General features: G+C 43.0%; 1 protein-coding gene across 2 annotated transcripts in view; it reads left to right on the plus strand.

Annotated features, from left to right (window-relative positions):
* Nucleotides 1-25958, plus strand: part of LOC307135121 (NLR family CARD domain-containing protein 3-like) — a gene marked incomplete at its 3' end in the record, with an annotated part of 233210 nt that overhangs the window by 162596 nt on the left and 44656 nt on the right. The window contains exons 1-3 of one of the 2 annotated variants that reach the window (XM_079831314.1): nt 17111-17220; nt 22096-22484; nt 25602-25958. The exon at nt 25602-25958 is cut by the window's right edge and continues 1536 nt beyond it. The exons of the other annotated variant lie outside the window; for it this stretch is intronic. Coding sequence (XP_079687440.1) covers nt 22117-22484; nt 25602-25958 — 725 coding nt within the window. The 5' untranslated portion in view covers nt 17111-17220; nt 22096-22116. Of the gene's footprint in view, nt 1-17110; nt 17221-22095; nt 22485-25601 lie in introns of those variants that run through there. 2 annotated transcript variants of the gene reach the window in all.

Below are 25958 nucleotides of genomic sequence, written 5' to 3' on the forward strand. Positions count from 1 at the left end.
AAGCACCATGGTACAACAGTGCTACACATGTTATCAAGAGAGAAACTCGTAACTTAGAGCATAAATGGAAACAAACTAATTTAGAGGTCTTTAGAATCGCGTGGAAAGATAGTATGTCACGTTATAAAAAGGCCCTAAAAGCAGCCAGGGCTGAGCATCTCCGCAAACTAATAGAAAATAACCAAAATAATTCAAGGTTTTTATTTGACACCGTGGCTAGACTAACAAATAAACAAGCATCGCCTGAGCAAAATATTCCGTTACAGTTTAGTAGTAATGATTTTATGAATTTCTTCACTGAAAAAATAGAAAGCATCAGAAACAAAATTGTAAATGTACAATCTTTAATGATGTCTTATGATTCAACCGCAATTATCGCCCCTCAAGAACTACTACACCGCTTTACAACTATAGGACAGGAAGAGCTAAATAAACTTATCATTGCATCTAAACCAACAACATGTTTATTAGATCCAATACCCATTAAACTACTGAAAGAGTTGTTACCTGTAGTGGAAGAGCCTCTTCTCAATATTATTAACTCATCTTTATCTTTAGGTCATGTTCCAAGGATATTCAAGTTGGCAGTCATAAAACCTCTCATTAAGAAGCCACAATTAGATCATAATAACCTAGCAAATTACAGACCAATTTCAAATTTTCCATTCATGTCTAAAATACTAGAAAAAGTTGTGTCCGCTCAATTGTGCTCTTTCTTGCAAGAAAATGATATCTATGAAAAATTTCAATCAGGATTCAGGCCGCATTTCCACAGAAACCGCGCTCGTTAAAATCACAAATGATTTACTTCTAGCTTCTGACCAAGGCTGTATCTCAATACTAGTTCCCATTCAGTCGGTCACGTTCGACGTACGTCGGACGTACCGACGAATTGGGATCACTTCTGGGAGCCCCTATCAGCTTCGAGCTATCTAGAACCGGCCAATGAACAATTGGCGTGCGAGATTTGCATCTCGCGCTCCGCCCCGCGCCGCGGGTATAAACAGGAAGCGAGAGCGAATGCACGCTGTCATTCACTTCGGAGCCACACGGCAGATGAAGAGGACTCTCAACGCTACACTGCTTGAGTTTATCGCTGCTATCAGCAAGTTATTTAGAAGACCGGAGAATCCAGGAAACGCGTGTTGGAGAGACGGCACATTCCAGCGGGATCCGCGCTGACTCATCGGCTGCCTCTGCAAGCAGAGAAAAACTGCTGTTTTAACAGCAACAGCAAATCCTGTTGGTCTGGTTGGGCGTTTTTCCTGCTGAGTACAGGCACGGGCTGCACAACAATCCCGTGCGCTGTCGCGTTTCCCCCTGAGTGCTTCAGCACAAGAGCGTTTCCTCACAAAAAGAGTTCACGGGTGACGTGCCGTCCTTTTCAGGATGTCTTACCACCCGTGCGTTTCTGGATGCGGTCGTTCCCTGTCCCCTGCTGACGGTCACAATCGCTGTCTCACGTGTTTGGGCATACAGCACGTTGAGGCGGCGTTTGTGGATAGTTCATGTTCCCACTGCGGGAACATGACTATCGCGGAGCTTAGATCGAGACTCTCCTACCTCCGGGCTGGGGGAGTCCCCTTACCCATCCCACGAACCAGGGCTGCCCCTAACCCGGGTGGACCTGCTTCTTTGGATGGCCAGGGTGATCTGAGGATCACGTTTAGGGCAAACCCGCCGAGTCAATCTCCGCAGGCCCCTATTCCCTCTGCTCCGCAGCCGGTAGAGCCTCCAGGAGAACCCGCTGGACCCTCCCACGGGAGACCAGTGGTGACTTTTGGAGCTCCAGCAGATGAACAGATGTCAATCGCTGCATCGGAGGGGGAGTTTCAGTCCTCGGGGGATGAAGGTTCAGTTGTACTGCCTCCCTCTGGGAGAGTGGCAACGGCTGCACCGGACCCTGAGATGGCTGCTATGCTTTCCCGGGCCGCCGAAAGGGTTGGGCTCGAGTGGAACCCTCCACCGTGTCCCGAACCCTCTAGGTTGGACGATTGGTTCCTCGGGGTGGGTCGCGCTGGTTCTCAGCGTCCCGCCCCGACACCTTTCTTCCCGGAGGTGCATGAGGAGCTCACGAGGTCGTGGAAGGCACCTTTTTCTGCCAGAAACCGGCCGAGTGACTCCTCCCCCCTCACTACTCTCGACGGCGGACCAGCCAAGGGTTACGTGGGGATCCCGCCAGTGGAGCGCGCCGTCGCGATGCAACTGTGTCCGGCGACCGCCTCTAACTGGCGCGGTGACCCGCGTCTCCCGTCCCGGGCCTGTAAGTTCTCTTCCAGTCTGACTGGGAAGGCTTACAAGGCCTGCGGGCAGGCTGCGTCCGCCTTGCATGGCATGGCGCTGCTTCAGGTCCACCAGGCCCAAGCGCTCCTTGACATGCACGAGGGTAGGCCTGACCCAGAGCTCCTCCGGGAGCTCCGGACGGCGACGGACCTCGCCCTCCGGGCGACGAAAGTCACCGCCCGTTCCATCGGTCAGGCGATGTCCACGCTTGTGGTCCAGGAGCGTCATCTCTGGCTCAACCTGGCTGATATGAGGGAGACCGATAAACATCGGTTCCTGGACTCCCCCATCTCGTCAGCTGGGTTGTTCGGCGACGCGGTCGAGAGCTTCGCCCAGCAGTTCTCGGCCGCCCAGAAGCAGACGGAGGCGATCAAGCACATCCTGCCCCGGCGGCCCGCTGCTGCCTCCACCCCGCCGCCGGCGGCAGCGCCTCCGACTACTCGTCGCCGAGGACGTCCACCCGCCGCCGCCTCCGCCCCCGCCAAGGCACCGCAGCAGCCTTCCACCAGCCGACGGCGTGGGGCCGGCCGTGGGAAGGATGTCCAGCCCGCTCAGGCCGCTGCCAAGCCAGGTGGCAAGCGTCGTCGCAAGCGACCCTGAGACGGGCCACCCAGAGATGGAGGAAACTGCTCGGAGGGAGATGGCTGCAGCACCACTCCTTCCCCCGGAGGAGGGCCGGGGGAGAATCTTTTGTTTGTCTGTTCCGCCGCTGGCCCCAGTGCCAGCGGCACCCAAAACATCAATAAAAGAGCAGTTTCCAATATCTCTGGGTGCCAAGAGAGCGCGCTTGGCGGTGGTCGACGCTCCCATGCCTCGCCACCCTCAAGTACCTCTCCCTTCGCCAGCAGGGGACGCCGGCTGTCGGGACGCACACAAGCGGCCTCCCCACACTCGCACGTCCCCTCCGCGGATGCAGGTAAGTGTTGCACAGCACACTCAGATCCCGCTTCGGGCCGCTCCCATGCCGTCCGTGCCGGATCCCTGCGTTCCGCCTCGCTGCCCCGCTGCGGGTACGTCTGTGGTGCCGATGGTCCCCCTTGCTCGGAGTCTGGGAGCCTGGCTAGCGCTTCCCAGCCCGTCTCGGTGGCTCATCCGTACCATCAGACTCGGCTATGCGATTCAGTTCGCCCGGCGTCCCCCCAAGTTCAGGGGCGTTCACTTCACGACTGTAGTGGAGGCGAACGCCCCCGTGCTCAGGGCGGAGATCGCTGTCCTACTGGCGAAGGACGCGATAGAGCCGGTCCCTCAAGCCGATATGAGGTCCGGGTTCTACAGCCCCTACTTCATTGTACCCAAGAAAGGCGGCGGGTTACGACCGATCTTGGATCTGCGATTCCTGAACCGGTCCCTTCACAGGCTGCCGTTCACGATGTTAACGCAGAGGCGCATCTTCAGGTGCATCCGTCCCCGAGATTGGTTTGCAGCGATAGACCTGAAGGACGCGTACTTTCATGTCTCGATTCTTCCTCGACACCGGCCCTTTCTGCGCTTCGCGTTCGAGGGACGGGCATATCAGTACCGCGTCTTACCCTTCGGCCTGTCCCTGTCGCCCCGCGTCTTTACGAAGGTTGCGGAGGCGGCCATTGCTCCCATGAGAGAGCATGGCGTTCGCATCCTCAACTACCTCGACGACTGGCTGATCCTTGCCCAGTCGCGAGAGCAGTTGTGCGAACACAGGGACAAGGTGCTCAGTCACCTCAGCCAGTTGGGACTTCGGGTCAACTGGGAGAAGAGCAAACTCTGCCCCACGCAGAGGATCTCTTTTCTCGGTATGGAGATAGACTCGGTCGCCATGACTGCGCGCCTCACCGAGGAGCGCGTCCAGTCGGTGTTGAACTGCCTGAATTCGTTCAGAGGCAGGACAGCGGTTCCACTGAAACATTTTCAGAGGCTCCTGGGGCATATGGCATCCGCAGCCGCAGTAACGCCGCTCGGATTGCTTCATATGAGACCGCTTCAACGCTGGCTACACGATCGAGTCCCGAGATGGGCGTGGCACAGCGGTTCCCTCCGCGTCCAAGTGACTCCGAGGTGCCGCCAAACCTTCGGCCCGTGGTCGGACCCTCTGTTTCTCCGGGCGGGAGTACCCCTAGAACAAGTGTCCAGGCACTCCGTTGTCTCCACGGATGCCTCATCCACGGGTTGGGGTGCCACGTACAACGGGCTTGCAGTTTCGGGTCTGTGGACGGGGCCTCAACTGCAATGGCATATCAATTGCCTCGAGTTGTTAGCAGTTCGTCTTGCACTCAGCCGCTTCAAAGTTCCGCTCAGAGGCAAGCACGTTCTGGTCCGGACGGACAACACTGCGGCCGTAGCGTACATCAACAAACAGGGTGGTCTACGCTCCCGTCGCATGTCGCAACTCGCCCGCCATCTCCTCTTATGGAGTCAGAAGCATCTGAGGTCGCTTCGTGCCGTTCACATTCCGGGCCTGCTCAATCGTGCGGCCGACGAGCTGTCACGTCAGCAGGTACTTCCGGGAGAATGGCGACTCCATCCCCAGGCGGTCCAGCTAATCTGGAGTCGTTTCGGGGCCGCACAGGTAGACCTGTTTGCCTCCCCAGAGACGACCCACTGTCAGTGGTTTTATTCCTTGACCGAGGGGACCCTCGGGTCGGATGCCCTGGCCCACAGCTGGCCCCGGGAAGAACGCAAGTATGCGTTTCCCCCAGTGAGCCTTCTTGCGCAGACACTGTGCAAAGTCAGGGAGGACGAGGAGCAGGTCCTGTTGGTCGCTCCGTATTGGCCCAACCGGACTTGGTTCCCGGAACTAGTGCTCCTCGCGACAGCACCTCCCTGGCCCATTCCTCTGAGACAGGACCTCCTGACTCAGAGACGGGGCACCCTATGGCACCCGCGTCCGGACCTCTGGAAACTCCATGTTTGGTCCCTGGACGGGACGCGGAGGTTCTAGGTGACCTACCGCAAGCGGTAGTTGACACCATCACTTCCGCTAGAGCCCCCTCTACGAGGCGCCTCTATGCGTTGAAGTGGAACCTGTTCGTCGACTGGTGCTCTTCTCGCCGAGAAGACCCCCGAAGATGTTCGATCGCTTCTGTGCTTACCTTTCTACAGGATGGGTTGGAGCGAAGGCTGTCTCCCTCCACCCTCAAGGTCTATGTCGCCGCTATCGCCGCTAATCATGAGCTCGTAGATGGAAAATCTCTAGGTAAGCACGATCTGATCGTCAGGTTCCTTAGGGGAGCAAGGAGATTAAATCCTCCTCGTCCTCCCTCTATACCCTCTTGGGACTTAGCTCTGGTGCTAACTGCACTACAGAGAGAACCCTTTGAGCCTCTGCAGTCAGCTGAGTTGAAAATACTGTCGTTAAAGACTATACTCCTGATTGCGTTGGCCTCCATCAAGAGGGTAGGGGACCTGCAGGCATTTTCGGTCGACGAATCGTGCCTGGAATTCGGGCCCGGTAACTCTCATGTGATCATGAGACCCCGGCCTGGATATGTGCCCAAGGTTCCCACTACTCCCTTCCGGGACCAAGTGGTGAGCCTGCAAGCGCTGCCTTCGGAGGAGGCAGACCCAGCCCTAGCTTTTCTCTGTCCCGTCCGTGCTCTCCGGACTTACGTGGACCGAACGCAAAGCTTCAGGACCTCAGAGCAGCTCTTCGTCTGTTACGGAGGACAGCAGAAGGGAAAGGCTGTCTCCAAGCAGAGGATGGCCCACTGGATAGTGGACGCCATCGTCTTGGCTTATCAGTCCCAAGACGTGCCCTGCCCGCTCGGGTTAAGAGCCCACTCCACTAGGGGTGTTGCCTCTTCCTGGGCGCTGGCTCGTGGCGCCTCGCTGACAGATATTTGTAGAGCTGCGGGCTGGGCGACACCTAACACGTTCGCTAGATTCTATAGCCTCCGTGTAGAGCCGGTCTCTTCCTGTGTGCTCACTTCCCATAGTCAGTAACACCGAAGTACCCGTTCCAGTGTCGGCTTGCTGCGCCATTCCCTCCCCTATGGTAGACGGATGCGTGCGCTTATTCTGCTCCAGTCGAGTTCCCCGGAACGGCGAACCCTGTTGAGTCCTCCGCAACCCGCGGCAGTCGGACGTGGCGGAGCGTTCGACGCCAGGTCTAACACTCGTATGCATTGGTGGAACTTGTGTTAGGCTGGGTTCCGTATGTAGTGACCCCCACGGCGGTCCCATATGTGTATTCTTCCACGGTACGGCTCCCTACGGCGAGCCCGTGTCTTTCCCTCGGCAGAGCTCCTCTGCCGTCTCAGGTTCGTGTTGTCTCCCTCCTAATTGACCGGGGCCACCCCTGAGACTTCCGTATGTTGTGCTGCCCACGGCCAGCCCATACGTGTATTCTCCACATGTTAACTCCCTCTGGGCATGATGTGGCTTCCGCAGCTGCCTTCACAGGCACGCTTTCCCAGCGTTATCCAATACAGTCAGCTGAGTGGGTCTTGCAGAACAGCAGCTTTGACTCTCCCTGCGTGAACCTACCCGCCCGCATCAGATCGGGGTCTGTGGGGCTCATCGCTGGGCGCTGGAAGTGGTAGTAACTATGGCGTTTTCCATAGGGGATCCCAATTCGTCGGTACGTCCGACGTACGTCGAACGTGACCGACTGAATGGGAACGTCTCGGTTACGTATGGTAACCCTCGTTCCCTGAAGGAGGGAACGGAGACGTACGTCCCGTCGCCACAGTTGCTGTACCATCACTGCAGGTCGAGCCACTACGTGTGGCTCCTCAGTGAAAAACAGCGTGCATTCGCTCTCGCTTCCTGTTTATACCCGCGGCGCGGGGCGGAGCGCGAGATGCAAATCTCGCACGCCAATTGTTCATTGGCCGGTTCTAGATAGCTCGAAGCTGATAGGGGCTCCCAGAAGTGATCCCAATTCGTCGGTACGTCCGACGTACGTCTCCGTTCCCTCCTTCAGGGAACGAGGGTTACCATACGTAACCGAGACGTTCTACTCGATCTTAGTGCTGCGTTTGATACTATAGATCATAAAATACTCTTAGATCGACTTCAAAATTACACTGGTGTTCAGGGACAGGCATTAAACTGGTTTAGATCGTACTTATCAGACCGCTACCATTTTGTCTGTCTAAATGGGGAAAAATCAAAGATAACGTCAGTAGACTATGGGGTGCCGCAAGGATCTGTGTTAGGCCCTCTGCTATTCTCAATATATATGCTGCCACTTGGTAATATTATAAGAAAACATGGAATTAATTTCCATTGTTATGCTGATGACACTCAATTATATATTTCATCACGACCAGATGAAAACGCTAAATTATCTAAATTGACAGCGTGTTGAAGATATTAAATACTGGATGTGTAATTTTCTGCTATTAAATTCAGATAAAACAGAGGTATTACTTATTGGTCCAAAAAATATGCCCACAAAACCTCTCACAATACAACTTTAACTTGGAAGTATGTCCTGTCACTTTATCCACTACAGTAAAAGACATGGGTGTTATATTAGACCGCAACTTGTCTTTCGAAAATCATATTTCATATGTTACAAGAACGGCATTTTTCCACCTTAGAAACATTGCTAAGCTACGTAACATGCTCGCTATTTTGGATGCAGAAAAGTTAGTTCATGCATTCATGACCTCGAGACTAGATTACTGTAATGCTTTATTAGCTGGTTGTCCTGCATCCTCAATAAACAAGCTACAGTTAGTCCAAAACGCAGCTGCTAGAGTTCTTACTAGGTCAAGAAAATATGATCATATAACACCAATTTTATCATCTCTACACTGGTTACCTATTAAGTTCCGTATCAATTACAAAGTATTGCTACTGACCTATAAAGCCCTAAATGGTTTAGCTCCAGTGTATTTAACGGATCTTCTATCGCCATACAATCCATCGCGCTCTTTAAGATCACTAAACTCGAGGCTTCTGGTCATTCCTAGGATATCTAAGTCCACTAAAGGAGGGAGGGCATTTTCACATTTAGCTCCTAAACTCTGGAATAGTCTTCCTGATATTGTTCGAGGTTCAGACTCGCTGTCCCAGTTTAAAACTAGATTAAAGACGCATCTCTTTAGCCAAGCATTCACATTATAAATACGTTTTATACTACAGTTAAATCGGATCAAAAGCATTAATATTCTGAACAGCAGCTATGCTAATTATTTCCCATCTGCCTTTCTGTTGTTATCTCGGGACACTAGTCCCGAGGTAACTAGTTCGTCAGCTCCAGTTTATATCAGCCTCTCATGGAGACTTCAGATGCCCCTGTGAAGAGACGACTCGACGCCTGTGAAGAGACGACTCAACGCCAGCGTTGTTATGGCCTAAATTAATACATGATTGATTAACTTATCCTAACATTTTTCTTTAACATTTTCTTTCTAACATTTTTCAATGTACATTTATGAAATGCACTTTCTGTGAAGCTGCTTTGAAACAATGTGTATTGTGAAAAGCGCTATACAAATAAATTTGAATTGAATTGAATTGAATTGAACGTCAGCATTCGTTTCCCACTTGTGCTCAATCAACTGTAATGGTCACTAGGACTAACTGGAACTGACGTTTGGGGAAATAGTTCGGGATTTCACATCTTCCAGTGTTTTCAGCAAAAACGATGATGATTAGCATGTTTGTTAGCATGTTTATTCCAAGATGCTAATATGATTATCAAGTTGCTAACATTATGCTTACATAATTAGCATATTGCTAGCATAATGCTAACACGATTACCATGTTGCTAACATTTGTTTAACAATATGTTAACATGATTAGCTTTTCGTTAACATGTTGCTAATACGATTAACATGCTGCTAGCATTATGATAACACAATTAGCAGTTTGCTAGCATGATGCTAATACGATTAACATGTTGCTAACATTATGATAACACAATTAAAATTTTTGCTAACATTTGTTTAACAAGATGCTAGCATGATTAGCATGTTAGAAGCATGATGCTTACTCAATTAGCACGCTGATGGCATCTTTTTAGTAATATGTTAACACAATTAGCTTTTTGCTAGCATTGTTTTTAGCAATATGTTAACACAATTAACATGTTGCTACCATAATGCTAACACAATTACCATGTTTTGCTAGCATGTTTTTAGCAAGATGCGAACACAATTAGCATCCTGTTAGCATTATGTTAAAACAATTAGCATGTTGCTAGCATTAATGCTAACACAATCACCATGTTGCTAGCATGTTTTTAACAAGACGTAGACACAATTAGCATGTTGGTAACATTAATGTTAACACAATTACCATGTTGCTAACATGTTTTTAACAAGACGTGGACACAATTAGCATGTTGCTAGCATTAATGCTAACACAATTACCATGTTGCTAACATTTTTTTAACAAGATGTGAACACAATTAGCATGTTTGTTAGCATTAATGCTAACACGATTACCATGTTGCTAGCATGTTTTTATCAAGATGTGAACACAATTAGCACGTTCCTAGCATTAATGTTAACACAATTAGCATGCTGTTAACATTTTTTTATCAAGATGTGAACACAATTAGAATGTTTGCTAGCATTAATGCTAACACGATTACATGTTGCTATAATTTTTTTAACAAGACGTAAACAAAATAAGCATTTTGTTAGCATCAATGCTAACACGATTACATGTTGCTATCATTTTTTTAACAAGACGTGAACACAATTAACATGTTGCTAGCATCAATGCTAACATTATTAGCATTTTGCTAGCATCAATGCTAACACGATTAGCATGCTGTTAACACGATTAGTATTTAGCTAGCATGATGTTAACACGATTAGCATGCTTCTAGCATTAATGCTAACACGATTACCATGTTGCTAGCATGTTTTAACAAGAAGTGAACACAATTAGCATGTTGCTAACATTAATGCTAACACGATTAGCATTCTGCTAGCATGATGTTAACACGATTAGTATTTAGCTAGCATGATGCTAACACTTTTACTTGTGTTTATCATGTTTTAACCCTAAGCTAATTGCCATTAGCATGTAGCTATTCACTGCTAGCATGTCTAGCATGTTGAAAGTCCAGTTTGCTAGCATGAGTCAAAGATCCGACCCCCATCTTTACACAACGTTCTGATGCAGAGATACAGGTCTTGTTAAACGGTTGCTAGGGTGCTCTGTTTGGTTGCTATGGAGTGTCTTGGCAGCAGCCAATGAGGATCCTCCAAAAGCTCCTGCCAGTATGAATTCTACGGCACATTTTTCCAGTGTATGGAGATCTCAACAAGATGATGCAGAAGTGCAGGAAATATAGCGAAGCGTTCTGGAAGATGAGGAGATATGAATGACGATTGTTTTTAGCGCCACATTTATCATTCGTGCGATGGGATTGGTGGCAAACGAGCGATTGATGAATCACACGTGAACCCTGTGGTGAGATGATTTCTGCGCTGGTTTCTGCGTTAGATTGATAAACCAGGCCCAGAGCTCCAGAGACCAGCGATAGCCTTAGGAAATGTCCTTCAAGGCCAGATCATTAAAATCCCCCTGAGATAACTTTAGCCACTCCTCAACACACTCCTCCCCAGCGGACAGAAATATGCTCTATGATTAACATTCACATTGAGTTATGAAAACGCTATTTCTCAATGTTTTTCCTGGTTAATGTGAACGTTAGAGGAACAGTCCATTCTATAATTCTGGAAATGTTATGAAAACGTCTGAACGTCAAATGTAAGCCATTCATTTCTTACAGCCACAGGTTTGGATTTCACAGTAAAGTAAGAACATTAAATATTTGAACACACAAATAACAGATCAAACTTTACTTTAAGATTCCCATTTGACTGTAGTAGTAGTAGTTCCACTAAACTGTGTGAGAGTCTCTGGAGGTCCACCGTCCAAAACATGGAATCATAAAGAGCAAAGCTTACATTTTCTACAGCAAGAACACAAACTCAAACAGAACTAGACAGCACAAGTCAAATCTTTTTCTCTTTTCCTCCACATAAACAGAAAACATCAAACAATTACAGATGCCACTGAAATATCCCATATATGTATTATAGTCCGTCTCTCGTTAATAAAAAGGGCCATGGAAACAGAACAAGGATAGTTCTAAGAATAAAAAATAAATAAAAAGAGAAATACAATTATGAATCTGTCATATGATGTGAATTGTGTTGAAGCAGCATTCATATATGAACTACAAATAAAGGGAGAAAATAAAATAACAGCAGAAGTACATACAATAAACTGAAGAACAGCAACTATAAACAACAAATAATAGTAAAATAATACAATAATGATAGTAAAATAAATAAGTAAGCATGAAAAGCTTGGTCACCCAAAAAACATCACACATGTCAAATCTAACAAGACGTGTGTAAAACAACACAACAGAAAAAGTGTGTGTGTTCTGTTTATCCCCAGCTAACAGGAAAAGAGGAAGGAGAACTTTCACTAACGTTATGTAATAGTTGTGGAAATGTTAGTAATAAACGCTCCTGAAATAATGTCTTGTAATGTTTTCCTAGTTCAAACACATTCTCGTAACATTGAGAGAAAACAACATTCTCTAACTTCTCCCAGCATTCTCTGAGCGTCCCTGTGATGTTCTTTGTGCTTGATGTTCTCCTGATGTTTGTCTTGATGAAGGTGAAATACTCAAACTGCTGCTCATATTGGACAGTCCAGCGTTCTGTCATGAGTCACTGCAGGCATGTTGGAGAACCAGTGCAGCTTTATTTCCCAAACATGAGCAAACATAAAGCAAACAAAGACACGGCTCGGCTCACGTCAACTTACGGAACAGTGCTTACACGGGCAAAGCTAAACACAGACCAATGGGAACACGAGAGCTATAAAGACCAAACTAATGACTATCATCAAACACATGAGCATGATCAAGACAACAGGTGTCAGTGGGACATCAAGCACTTTACAGTTTCTGCCATCCCATAGTGCACAAGTCAAAGGTTTGATTCAAAGGGGATTTCCAGAGATTTGTTCTGTTCATAATCCCCACTTTTACTGGCTATAATATTACACATGATATTCTAAAAACATTACAAATCAACAGCTTTACATGATAATAATATAGATGTGTTCATCCATATCACAAGTGCTGTTCTAAAACACAGATTTGTGAGCATTAGTGAACGTCCAGAGTTCAGTGTTTTTACAGATGAAGCTGCCAAAGAAAACATCCACAGCTTTAGTCTGTCAATATTGCATCCATTTGTGAAACATGAAGCACAAATGTAGAGCAGCAGTGTTTGTGAGAATCAGTCATATGCTGTGTTTGCCTGGCATTGGCTAAATTGTCCATCACATGTGAATTATTGCAGATGACGGTATAAAAGCGTCAGATTTGTGGCATTCTGATGAATACAGCACACACATCTCTAACACACTTTAGCATTAAGAATGAGCTTAACAACAGCAGTTCTTCTGCTTCTGTGCAAATGTCTTATATCTGAACTGGTGGCCTCTGAATTGAGCACTAAAGATGAAAACGACCCGCGTACTTGTCCTCTGGGAATATGTGCAGAACTACTGAAGGATCTTGGAGGAATGGAGACGCGACTCAAAGCTCTGGAGCTCAGACTGGCTGACAGTGAAGCTCAGATTGAGGAACTCAAGAAGGAAAGCCGAGGTGAGACTGATGTGTTTGAAGACCTGTGTTCTAGAATATCTATTGGGGAAAAACTATTGCTGGAGGATTTACAGTTTTCAAAAATAATGACAAAGAAATGTCATGAATCCCATTGAATTAAATATGGAGTTTTGAAGTAGACAGACTGAAATAGTGTTTAGTTTTTTCCCCTATAAAACGCTCCAATAATCTTTGTTTTGTACAGAAATGTGTTTGAAAAAGTGTTCTAGGCCGATATCATTTGTTTGCATTGCTACTGAGCCGATTGTCCTCATTTTAAGAAGGCGTATGTTCTCTTCAGACAAGCCAAAGCTGGTGTTTTCAGCTTCATTAGGATCCAAGGGTTTCTTTGGACCAGTTGACAAAGATACGACACTGGTTTACAAGAATGTCTACACTAATGTTGGTGACAGAGGTGTCAAAAGTATTCACATTCAGTACTCAAGTAGAAGTATAGATACTGGGGTTTAAAAAGACTTCTGTAGAAGTTGAAGTATCAACTCAAGCTTATTACTCAAGTAAAAGTGTAAAAGTACTGGTTTCAAAACTACTTAAAGTATAAAAGTAAAAGTAATGTAAGGGGAAAAAATGCCATTAAAGGGGTAGTTCACCCAAAAATGAAAATTCTGTCATCTTTTACTCACCCTCAAGTTGTTCCAAACCTGTATGAGTTTCTTTGTTCAGATTGAAGAATGTTTGTAACCAAGCAGATTATATGCATCCATTGACTGCCATAGCATTTTCCCCTACTATGGCAGTCAACGGTTGCTCTATCTGCTTGGTTACAAACATTCTTCAATCTGAACAAAGAAACTCATACAGGTTTGGAACAACTTGAGGGTGAGTAAAAGATGACAGAATTTTCATTGTTGGGTGAAGTATCCCTTTAAGGACAAAAGATTAGGCCGCGCCACAGTGCATACCCCACCTCCTCAAAAAAACATTTTTCTAAAGGCCATAATGACTATAATGTTATATTAAAAAGTTAATGTTGAACATTTTTAGATGCACGTGGCTACGCATTTCAGCCGTATATATTCCCATTGAAAATGAACGCATTTTAGGACAATGCAAATACATTAAAGAACCATATACTACTGAGCATTAACGTGTTTCATGGAGCGGAAGATTTGATGACTAGTTGCCTATAAATATTGTAAAGGTGCAAAAAGTCAAAAATCAGAGGCATGTTATCAATAACCATTTTTTGAATGTGTGATTAGTGTGGTCAGATTTGGTAGACGATTTCCAGCCCAAAAACCTCACCAAATGTACATTTATATTTTAAAAAAAAATGGTTATTGATAACATGCCTGGTTATTGATAACAATTTTGACTTTTTGCACCTTTACAATACTTATAGGCAACTAGTCACTCCAAGAAAAAAACCCAAAACTTTAACTGCCAAAATAATATGATATTATTTTATTGCCATACCAATCAATGTTGATAAGTAAGTTACCATTTTATCTCCTTAAAACATAACATTGATGATTAAAAAAAAAAAAAAAAATCTGAGTAAAATGGATCAAATATGACTATAGCCTATGTCCAGGTAGAAATTGTCAAAACGGCAATACCTCAGAAAAACACATACATAATTTTCAATGTCAACAATAAGAAGCCAATTTACGTGCAAAAAGTGCCCAATATAGAGATTGAAGCAATATAGAATATATATAGAAGCAATGTAATAAACAGGCATTTCACGCGTTAATGCACACACCACTGCCAAAATGCGTAATTCATTGATACTGAACAATAATCCGTCAACAAATAAATAACAACAATGTGCTTACCTTTGTGTTGCACTTTGCTTTGACAAAACTACAGTATGTCTTTTGTGAAGTACATGGCACATGCACTTAGCACAGTCAGAACGGATTAATCGTTGATTTTAACATCTTCCAGCAGCTGTAGGGGTTGCTAGTTGCAGTCAGATGTCCTAAGTGTGTATATGATGATGGACAGGAGTCACGGTTATTTTTATAAAGAGTCTTCGAGTCACAGGCGTAATTCACGTTTGAGAGTTGAGTCACTCTCCCACTCTTTACTGTAGATACAACTTACTGTGTATTTATGCCACTGGCATAGCGATCACTGGAATATACAGCTACGAGTTATCGCGCTAAAAACCCGGCTAAAGTCATGAATGAGCTCGTCTGCCTGCTGATCGCTGATTGGCTGAAAGTGCTCGTCGGTGAGAACCCGCCCTATCTGGCTCATGGTGTGTGATTTGTGCAGGTGCAGGCGTGATTGATTGCGTACAACCCAATAGGGTGTCGGAATGGTTTGAGTTTATCCTTCTCATCCAACCACAATCAAATTCACTCCATCCGGATCGCACGATTTATCTGGATAGTTGTTTTTTATGACAAGATGGAATGAAAACATGCCGAAATGGAATAGGAGTAACGAGGCTATTTTTAAAATGTAAGGAGTAGAAAGTACAGATAATTGCTTGAAAATGTAAGGAGTAGAAGTAAAAAGTAGGCTGAAAAATAATTACTCCAGTAAAGTATAGATACTCAAAATTTCTACTTAAGTAAGGTAACGAAGTATTTGTACTTCATTACTTGACACCTCTGGTTGGTGATGCCTACAACCAGGCCACAGGTATTGTTCATCCACAGCGCTGAAAACAATATCAACACACGTGTATAATGCATGTCCAGCTGTTCCATGGAGATCTGTGTCACGCTTTAACAGGGATATTCACAGCAGCGCTACGAGGAGTTCACTATTTCAGTTTCTTCTACCATTGTGGAGTTACACATGAACAAGGCTGGTCTTGATGAGGAATGGAAAGCAATAAGCAACAGCAGTTCATCACAAGAGTGAAGCTTCTCCTCCAGAGAACGGAGGAAACGGCTTAACGCTGCAGCTGGAGAAAGGGGATCGAGTCTATATGCTACTCACAAAGCACAAGTGGATCTGGGCTTCAGAAAATGTCTCAGTGTTTACTGGGTTTCTGATCAATCCCATGTCAATAAAACACACCCTGGAGCAAACACAACAGTCATGAGACATGTTATGGGTTCAAGGGTTAAGGGCAAATATCAGCTCACTTGGGTTTTTAATAGCTTTGGTGCAATTTCCACAAGCAACTGTGGTAGATTTTCAAAACTTCGAAAGACACTGGATCATGGGTTCTCATAGAAATATTGAAAGTGAATCGCTTACAAGCCCTAAAACACACAAACACAAGCACAAATTATACAGACGGTAGATCACATGTAATAAATTGCACTTTCATGAAAACGTGCAGTTGTTTTATAAAGAGTCTCATCACACATGGGTTTAACAGATCGGATCAGTTTTGTCATGTCGGTTCAGTTTTAATGAATTTCAGTATACATGCATAATAAAACATGAGGGAAAGTGAATTTTGTCCAAGGCCTGCCTATAAAACACTCACAACAAGCTCTACAAATGAATAAAATAACACAAATTAACCAGACACTTCATATTTAATGGTGGATTATATTTAATGTAATTGTGTTATAAAGAGTCTCATCACACATGTTTGGTCTGAGTTCTCATTGCAGTGTCACAGTTTTGACCAGCAGGGGTCGCCAGCGTGTCTCGAGCGCTTCACAAGAGTGAATCATTTAGTCAATGAATCGGTTCAGTTGATTCGGAGTTTGGAAAAGCTCCGTTTCTCCATCACTAGTTCTCGGCTCGTGTTCAGTTCAGTTTGTTGTTGACCTGCGATAAAGAAATGATATTGTGTTCATGTTATTGATTTCTCTCAGCAATGTGAACAAACACAAGAATCCTAACATGGAGGAAAAGGACAGAGGGCTTTAATTCATTCATTCATTTAGCAGATGTGACTTAAAATCACTAAACATTCAGATGTTAATACCAAACACCATCAAATGAACGACAGAATAGAGATTCCTCTTGGAGAAATTAAATTCAATATAGATAAACATTCATAAATAGAAACAAAAGACATCAGAGACTGTAATACACTATTTTTCATTAATAAAACAAACACAGATAATTGTGAGGGAAATGTAAAGAAATGTGGAGTGTATATTAATGAAAAAAACATTAATTTATAAAGAATTACAGTGAAACAAATGATAACTAAACTGGAAGTGCAGTGAATATAAATAATGAATGACATCTCCAGTACAGGAGGAGGCGCTAAACACATTTAACGAGCGACTGAACACTAAGAGCAGAAGAAGAGAGAGGGGCGGGGTTTATGTGTTGTTGACACCTGAGGCCTCCTGCGCATGCGCGTTCTGAGGAAACACCTGAGAGTCCAAACCGAAAGTAAAGACTCGATTCTGACGAGATGTAAAGTCACATTTCCAGGACTTAAAAACGGTCATAAATATCACATTACGGTAAGTTCATTCATCAGCTTCTGATATCATGTCATATTATTGTCCAGTGTTTTCTGTGTGTGATCATATTAAACTCAATCTACAGTCTAACGGCCATTTTAGGGAGTTGTGTCGTAAAGTGAGTTTATAAACAGAGCCGCTCAATGAAGACTGTGTTTTAATAACTAGATCAACTATCACTTCTTACTTCTCGGATTCATATGAGGACAATCCACCTTTTTATGAGACAAACTTAAATGTTATGAGCCGTCTTGAAGAAAAAACTGGTCTGACTTGTTAAACCAGTGTAAGCAGTTTCTGCCCCTGACAGAGATTATAATGAGATCAGCTCTAGTGTTTCTGCTTTAGTTCAGATTCATCTGCAGATTCTTTACAGTCTGAAATACACAAAGAGGGAAATGTGAACATTTAAATGAAATAGGAAAGGAGAAATCCTAATTATTACACAGAGACCATCAATATTACACAGAAACCCTCAATATTACACAGAAACCCTCAATATTACACAGAAACCATCAATATTACACAGAGACCATCAATATTACACACACCAAGAAAAGAAAATGCAAAAGCATAAACGGTTCTTGAAAAATCTTACCAACTCTTTTTCAAAAGTATGACAAATTTCTTTCAGGTGAGGTTCAAAGATTGATCATAAATGTATAAGAAAAAATTCAGTTATATTCATCACGGTAAAACCGTGTCCGGATTAGTCAGGGTTGACTGTACACAAATGTAAATGAAATGCATTATAGGCTCCTCACCAGAACTACTGACGGAGCACAGAGTCCATCCTCCTCTCTCTCCTCTAGAAGACTTCAGTTACTCTGTTGTTCAGGTCATCTGTGTGTTTCTGTCCTTCTCTATCGCCATGAGGCTAATGCTGAAGTCCAGTCTGTCCAGTCTTATTTCTGGCATAGGTTTGAGTTCGCTTTAGGGCTGAGAATGTCGGCTCGACAGAAACTACTAGTGTCGCGGAGCGGGAGTGTTACGGATACGTGGTGTTGCCATAGACAATAAATTAATTAATTTGGTAAATAAATATAAACAACATTTATTTATACATCACAACTATTTACAACACTAAAGAGGTTGGCTTTGCTTGAGTTGTTTCTCTGGATTTTGTTGCTTTTAAGAAAAAAATCCCCTAATTTTTGCCTGTTTAGGTTCGTCACCTTCTCCATTGCATTTTTACATTTTTACCACTAAAGTTACTACACGCAAATCCGTTTTTTTGGAGTGGGGATATATTTCAGGGCTCAATGCTAAGGATTCTTTTCAGGGGTTCAAATTTTTACTTCCCCTGCCAGATTTTTCACTGGCCCCACCACAAAAAAAAGATAAATAAAATAAAATAGGCCTAGTATTGTTTTTGAGCCATGTAAGCTTAATAAATAAGGTTATGACTCTAAAAACTAATATCCTAACTCATATAATTTTTTTATATTGTTAAAGACAGTCAGTAATAAAATAAGAACAAATAATCAAATTATGAGCAAAAGCACAAATAAATACAGCAGAACAAACATATACAAATGAAATAAACAGTTATTTTCATGTAGGTCTAAACTAGATTGTCAGGTACAAAAATAGTAATCAAATGTAAAATATCACTGCATAGTCTGCATAAAATTATATGTCACTGCATAAAAATACAGATGAACCCTTATTATAACTAGGGGTGCACGATATATCGATTTAATATCGTTATCGCGATATCACGTTGCCCGATATTATATCGTAAGTCTCGCGATAATTATGCGATATTTCGTTTATGACAAAATGAGATGCGTTTCACTGTACAGTATATACATTCTTTATCGGATCTATTTTTTTTTTTTTAACCGGGTCCCTCCTACTCGCTCCAAAGCTAACCGCCACTCTCTCACTTCTCCCTCCCTCCCTCCCTCTACACACACACACACACACACACACACACACACACACACACACACACACACTTGTCGGGCCGGCTCGACGCACACACCAGCGCACAACAAAACGAAGACAAAGAAAAGAAAGGACCTAAAGAGAGAGCGAAGGGAGCAAGTGGAGCAAAAGAAAGAACACAAAAGTAAGAAAATGAGTGTTGCTCAGGGAGAAGATGAAATAGTTAAGAACCACCACAAGCCTATTTTTATTTCTCTCCGTTTTAAATATTTCTCTCAGTTTATTTCGGCTCTGTTTGAGTGTGCCTTTCAGTCTACGCGCTGATATGAGCAGATATCCGACCACTATGCACAGGTTAGGGGTGTTTAGCCACGCTTGCAATGCTGGTGTCAGAGAGTTATACTCACGGAACACTAGAGTTATTCACAATCACGAAAGTTCATTATTTGAATGCGTTTAAAAGCATTACGTTACCGGTTAAACATTTCATTCGCGTGCTCATGCACTGTTTTAACATGCGCTGAGCTCGCGCACTAAAAGCCTGTCAAACACGTGATTACTGGACTAAGTAGTCTTATTGCGCTAATACTGTCAAATACACACATGGTTAACATAAACACAGTCAGTTAAGTCTATAGTGAAAGTAAAATCGCGTGTCTGTGTATTAGATGTGTAGAGGTCTTACATTGACAGAAGCGCAGCCTTTAGTGAACATGCTAACGCTAGTCCTTAAAGGGACAGTTCACCTCTAAAACAATGTCATTATTTACTCATCTAATGTTGTTCAAACCTGTATTAATTTCTTCTGTTGAACACAGACAGCTGATGGTAGCCATTGACATTCATATTATTATTTCCTACAATGGGGACCAGCAACTGTTGGTTTCCAACATTCTTTAAAATATATTTTATGTCCAACCGAAGAAAGAACTTTATTCAGGTTTAAAACAACTTGAGCGCCAGTAATTGATGACAGAATTTTCATTTTTGAGTGAACTCTCTCTTTAATTTTACATTTATTCATACACTTTCATGCTGTACTGCTCTGAGCTGCCACTGTAAATCTTTATATATATTTATTTTATATTATACTATACACTAGGAGTGTATACAAGGTTTTTTTAAAGTAAAGTTTTAAGTAAGGTTTTTCCAAGTCTTTTAAGTAAAATTCAAAAAGAGTATTGCAATAAAAACAAAAAATTATAATAAAAATAATAATAACTCTTTCAGTTCCTGTCGGCTAAGAATAGAATAGAAAAAAACTGATGTGACAAGCCATCAGAAACGAACCAAAAACGTGGTTAAAAACCGAGGTATGTATTGAACCGTGGACTAACTGTATTGTTGCATCCCTACTGTACAACCAGATATGATTATTATTTATTTATTAATGTTGTACCAGTCCAATATGACTGTCAGTTGAAAACCTTTAAACCTTGTGTTGTAAGAATTTGTTTTATTTGTTATTAATCTATTTTGATGCGTTTTCTGTAACTTTTGTAATTTTACATAGGCTTAAAAATATTGAAATTAATATCGATATCGCAATATTCATTATCGATATCGCAATATCACATTTTTGTGAATATCGTGCACCCCTAATTAAAAGTTATTCAGTCAAGAGCAGTGAGTGATTTTTTTTTGTTGTCTTTTGTTATCTCAATATTTATCATGTGTTCACTGTTATACGGTAGGGGGCGCTGTAGTGCATCTCCTGCACGAGAACAGAATCTCCTGATCAAAACACACAACACTGCCGCAGAAGCAACGTGCGATATCATGTGTAAGCAGATGCATATGTAAAATAACGCGATCATCACCACTAAACAGCATATAAATAACAACTGCCTGATGTTATTGAATGAAATGTCGCCCCAGGACGAGTTATAGGAAGCTTTGGGGTGTTGATGGACTCGATCTACAACATCTGTGTTTTGTTCATCGTTCGGACGTAACTTTAGTCTTTTACAAAAACGTGATTTTTTTTCAGCTTTATGCTCAAAATGTTGCTTTTTCATGAAACTTGCAACATTCAAGTGTTGATTAAAAAAAATATATGAAGCTGGAATAAAACAGTGGGTCAGTTCTTTCTTTTGATATATTGCATGTTCTGTGGACCATTAAAACTTGTGAAAATGACCACAAATGCTGGCGGTGACTGGCAAATTTGGCAAAAACTTTCATTTAAAAGACCTAACCGACTATGTTTACGATGATACTCAACAAGACAGTCATTTTGATATAATTTAGTGTGAATATTCACGCGCTGTGAGACGCGTGGCCGTGCTTATGTGTGCTGTTGCTGCGCTTTGCGAGTGTCAAACTGAGAGACACTTTCTCGTCTATGAGCGCTCGTCTTGTGTTTGTTAAGTCGGCTACAGTGAGACATTACTTGTGTGTGTCATCAATTTTTATGAAATAAATGTGCTTTTAGAAATCAGTATGGTAAATGGTAAAATTAGTAGATTATTTCTGACTAGTCTACAGAGCAGAAATTTATTTCATTTGAGTTTACTCAGGTATGCTAACTGCTTTAAAGAAATGTGAAGCCAATGTATAAAGTTAAATTATTGCTGTTGTTATTAAGTTAAAAGTGAATCTTGTGTTATTATTGCTGGTGCCCGCCATGAACCCTGACCCACAGCAAACAGAACCAAACCGATTTGATGTTTGTGTGTAGAGTTACTACACAAAAGCACCAGTTTTAGAAAAGTAAAAATAGTTTTGAATGAAGTGTTAATTTTGCGAGTTGTATAGGTGTGTGTGTGTGTGGGGGGGGGGGGGGGGGGGGTGATTTTATGTGTGTGTTTAGAGAACAGGAGCCATGTTTTCCTGACACATCACACACATTGTTTGCCTAAAACATTCAGACTGAGGTTGAAGTGTAGAGGGAATTATTTACTATCATCTCATCGCAATTACCTGAATGTTCAATTCTCTGCATTTTTTTTATTTTGTCATGTATGATTTGTTCTCTGTGTGCAGGTCTGAAGTCAGTTTGTCATTATGGAGAACAGAGGGAGCAGTGAGAGATCTTCATCTGCAGAACCCAGCTGTGTGACCTCTGACCCCAGCTGTGTGTCTATGAGGAGTGACGGATCCATGCATCATCCTCCTGTATTCAGTGAAGCAGTGACCTCTGACCCCAGCTGTGTGTCTGTGAGGAGTGACGGATCCATGCACCATCCTCCTGTATTCAGTGAAGCCGTGACCTCTGACCCCAGCTGTGTGTCTGTGAGGAGTGACGGATCCATGCATCATCCTCCTGTATTCAGTGAAGCAGTGACCTCTGACCCCAGCTGTGTGTCTGTGAGGAGTGACGGATCCATGCATCATCCTCCTGTATTCAGTGAAGCAGTGACCTCTGACCCCAGGTGAGTGTAAACATGTAGTCAGTGATATAAAGGGAATATTCAGGCATTATTGACTCCTGTTATTCTCACTATTGTTTTAATGACGGATGACCTTCTTTCTTTTTCTGACCACAAAAGGTGAAATGTAAAGATGCTGATGCTCCTTTATAATGATAAATATAATAAAGATATAATGACAGTGAATAGTGACCAGCTTCAAGATTTACACAAAAGATGCAGAAGTTTCCCAGAATGCTGATCTCTGAGGTGAATATCTCTGTGGAGTTCTGGTGTTTATGGACTGTCATCTGACAGCCGTTCTGGAGATCTTCACCTCAGAGAAGAAAGAACTCACACTTTAAGGGTTTTAGACGTGTGTTTGTGTCTTAATTCATGCTTTTCCTGCCTCACAGCAGACCAACAAACAAGGTCAGGACTTTAGATAAATAATATATATATATATTTTTGTATCCCCTCAGAACACTTTGATTATAGAGCTCGAGTCTGATGGGATCATTCTGTGAATCTTTTTCTAAAGCTTGAAGCCGGTCAGTATTTACTGCCATTATACAGACGAACACGAGCAGGACATTTATCAACATTTCTCCTTTTGTGGCCTGAAAAATAAAGAAGATCATAAGCCATTAGAACAACATCAGGTTGAGTAAATAATGACTGGATTCTCATGTTTGGGTGAATTTAACGGGTCCCTTTATTAGGGCTGTAACGATTTGACCAAAAATAAAAACCTCAACCTTGAACATTTGACCTCGATTACGATTAATGAACGATTATTTAGCTTTTTTTGTTGCTTTTTTTGCCCTCATAAGGTTTTTGAGTAAGTTCACTGATAAGGTTTGTACTGTAAATATTTTCTACTATTAAAGGTGGATTTTTTTTTTTCTAATGAAAAAGTGCATTTCTTTGTGATTTTAAAGGTCCCGTTTTTCGTGTTTTTTTTGAAGCTTTGATTGTGTTTACAGTGTGTAATATAACGTGTTCATGTTTCATGTGTAAAAAAACACAGTATTTTTCACACTATTTACTTATCTGTATACCGCTGTTTTCACTGTCCTCAAAACGGCTTGAAAGATTTCCCTGTTCTATGAAGTCCCTCCTTCAGAAACACGTAACGAGTTCTGATTGTGCCAGCGGTTCCCGTGTTGTGATTGGACAGCAGCTTAGGGCACGTTTCTCGGAAAGGTCACGCCTCTTACCATAACAGGGAGATGAACGCGCTCAAACTACAGCCCCTGAAGGCCAAACAAAGGTGATTTGACTCCGGGATGAAAATAACAGCGTCTGATGGCGACAAACGCAACCGAACCGAACCGAACGCAACACTCCCTCTTCTCCACGAGGGAGCAACAAGACCACGCCCCCTTTTTCGCGTATTCTTGTGGGCGGAGGTTAGTCGACAAACTGCTCTACTGACGTCATTAAAGCAGGAAATACCAGGATGTAGTCCAAACCGGCCGTTCGCTGTAGGATTTGAAAGGGAACTTCTGTTAAATAAAATATCTCGCTTGGCATTGAACTTTGAGCTTTATAATTTTACAGGTATTATTTATGCTCTAACAGCAACATTACACACTAACTAAAGTTTGAAAAATGGGATCACGAAGAACAGGACCTTTAAAATACTTGAAGGAAACGGTTCTCTTTTAGCAGTTATTGTCTATGGGGCAGATTTCTGCTTCTTGTACATTAGATACAAATAAATTAGCACAGAAGGCCTACATTACATTTATCTGAATGCATTAATGAGAGAGTGATTGTTTGTGTGAATTACTCATACCGTCCCTATTCATTATGAAGCTGTGGTTTGTACTTACTTCAAAGGTATTCAAATATATGCCTACGGTTGAGTTTCTAAGCTACATTAGTGACTTTAGTCACAGGACAGCGTTGACACTGCGTTTCTTCGCGCGATCTTCACGTGATGTGCGAGCTTCTGTATGACTGTTCGTTTGTCACAATATATCAGGCATTAGTTCAACATAACACACATCTGATGGTCGAAACTCGCTTTACTGTTCAAACTGGCAGGGCTTAAACCACATACAAATGACAAGCTTTGTGAGGACTTAGGTGAAAGATCTGCCTTCAGGGCTTGTGTTGTCAGAGACGCGACACGGCTCGGCTCTCTGTGTCACAGAAAAAAGCTGAGCACTGAACGGAGAAGTTTTCCGTATTGTTGTTTTTGAATAGTGCACAATCGCTTTAAATGTTGAAACTGGCAAGCCTTTAAACGCATGTACTTGACAAACTTTATGAGCATGAAGGTGAAAGCGATCTGGCTTCGGGGTTTGCGCTCACCGTCTCTGTGGGTGTGTGTGTGTGTGTGTCAGCGCATAGGCTATAAGAACAGCAATTAACTGACCTGTATATAAACTGTGTAAAACATGAAGTTACTATAGTGATTCTGGGCATCTATAAACACAGATAACCGCTCCTTCATCTCTGTGTGCCGGCAAACTGCACTTGATGTGACTGACGGGGCGGAGTCACGTGAAAACCGAAATAACCGACATGGGAAAAATCCGTCGGTTAGAGGTTCTGAATGTCGGTTTCGGTTATTTTTCGATTAATCGTACAGCCGTACCCTTTATCCCTTTAACTGCTCTAGTGTAACTTAGAGATGACATTTAATATGAGACTTAGAAACACACTGAACACACAGAGAGATGAGTTCAGTTTTTATTTCTGATTTCACCTCAAATCTGTGGACAAACATTCAGGGATGAACTTTGACCCCAATGTCCAGATATAAGACACTTATTGTCTGACAGAATCTCTGGTGTCAGATTGAGGATGAGGTTTGGGTTTCTTCATCATCTCTTAAAGCTCTTAGTGAGTTTGTTCCTGGTCTCTGTCACCTTGAGCTGCTCGCTGGAGGATTGAAAGACACGCTTTCCTTTTCTCTGTGTTTTTCTACTTCTCTGTTTTCTGTGAAGCTGCTCTGGATCAATGTGCATTGTGAAAAGTGTTAAAATGAAACTGACATGAATGCATTAATTACACAGAAAATACAAGATTGATCTATATTGATTTTAATTTTGAATTAGAATTTTATTTATATATTTAAATCCTTTATTTTACATATTTTAAACCTGTTCTTTGTCATTGTTTGATCAGAGTGGATAGAGATGATCCGACTGGAGATTCTCCTCAACCAATGAATGATGAGCTCCAGAGAGTAAAAGACCGACACAAAACCAGCATGAAGAACAAGTATGAGAGATTATTTGAGGGACTGAAACTCCAGGAGAATGAAGCCCTCCTGAACAGGATCTACACACAGCTCTACATCATAGAGGGAGAGAGAGGAGGAGTGAATGAAGAACATGAGGTTTTAAAGATGGAGAAAACAGCCAGAACACAACACTCACAAGACACTCCAATCTACTGCAATGACATCTTTACAGCCTCACCTGAACCAGGACGTGAGGAGAAAGAGCAGATCAAGACTGTTCTTACTAAAGGCATCGCTGG

This window comes from Gobio gobio (assembly GCF_949357685.1).
Source record: "Gobio gobio genome assembly, chromosome: 12".
Classification (NCBI taxonomy): Eukaryota; Metazoa; Chordata; class Actinopteri; order Cypriniformes; family Gobionidae; genus Gobio; species Gobio gobio.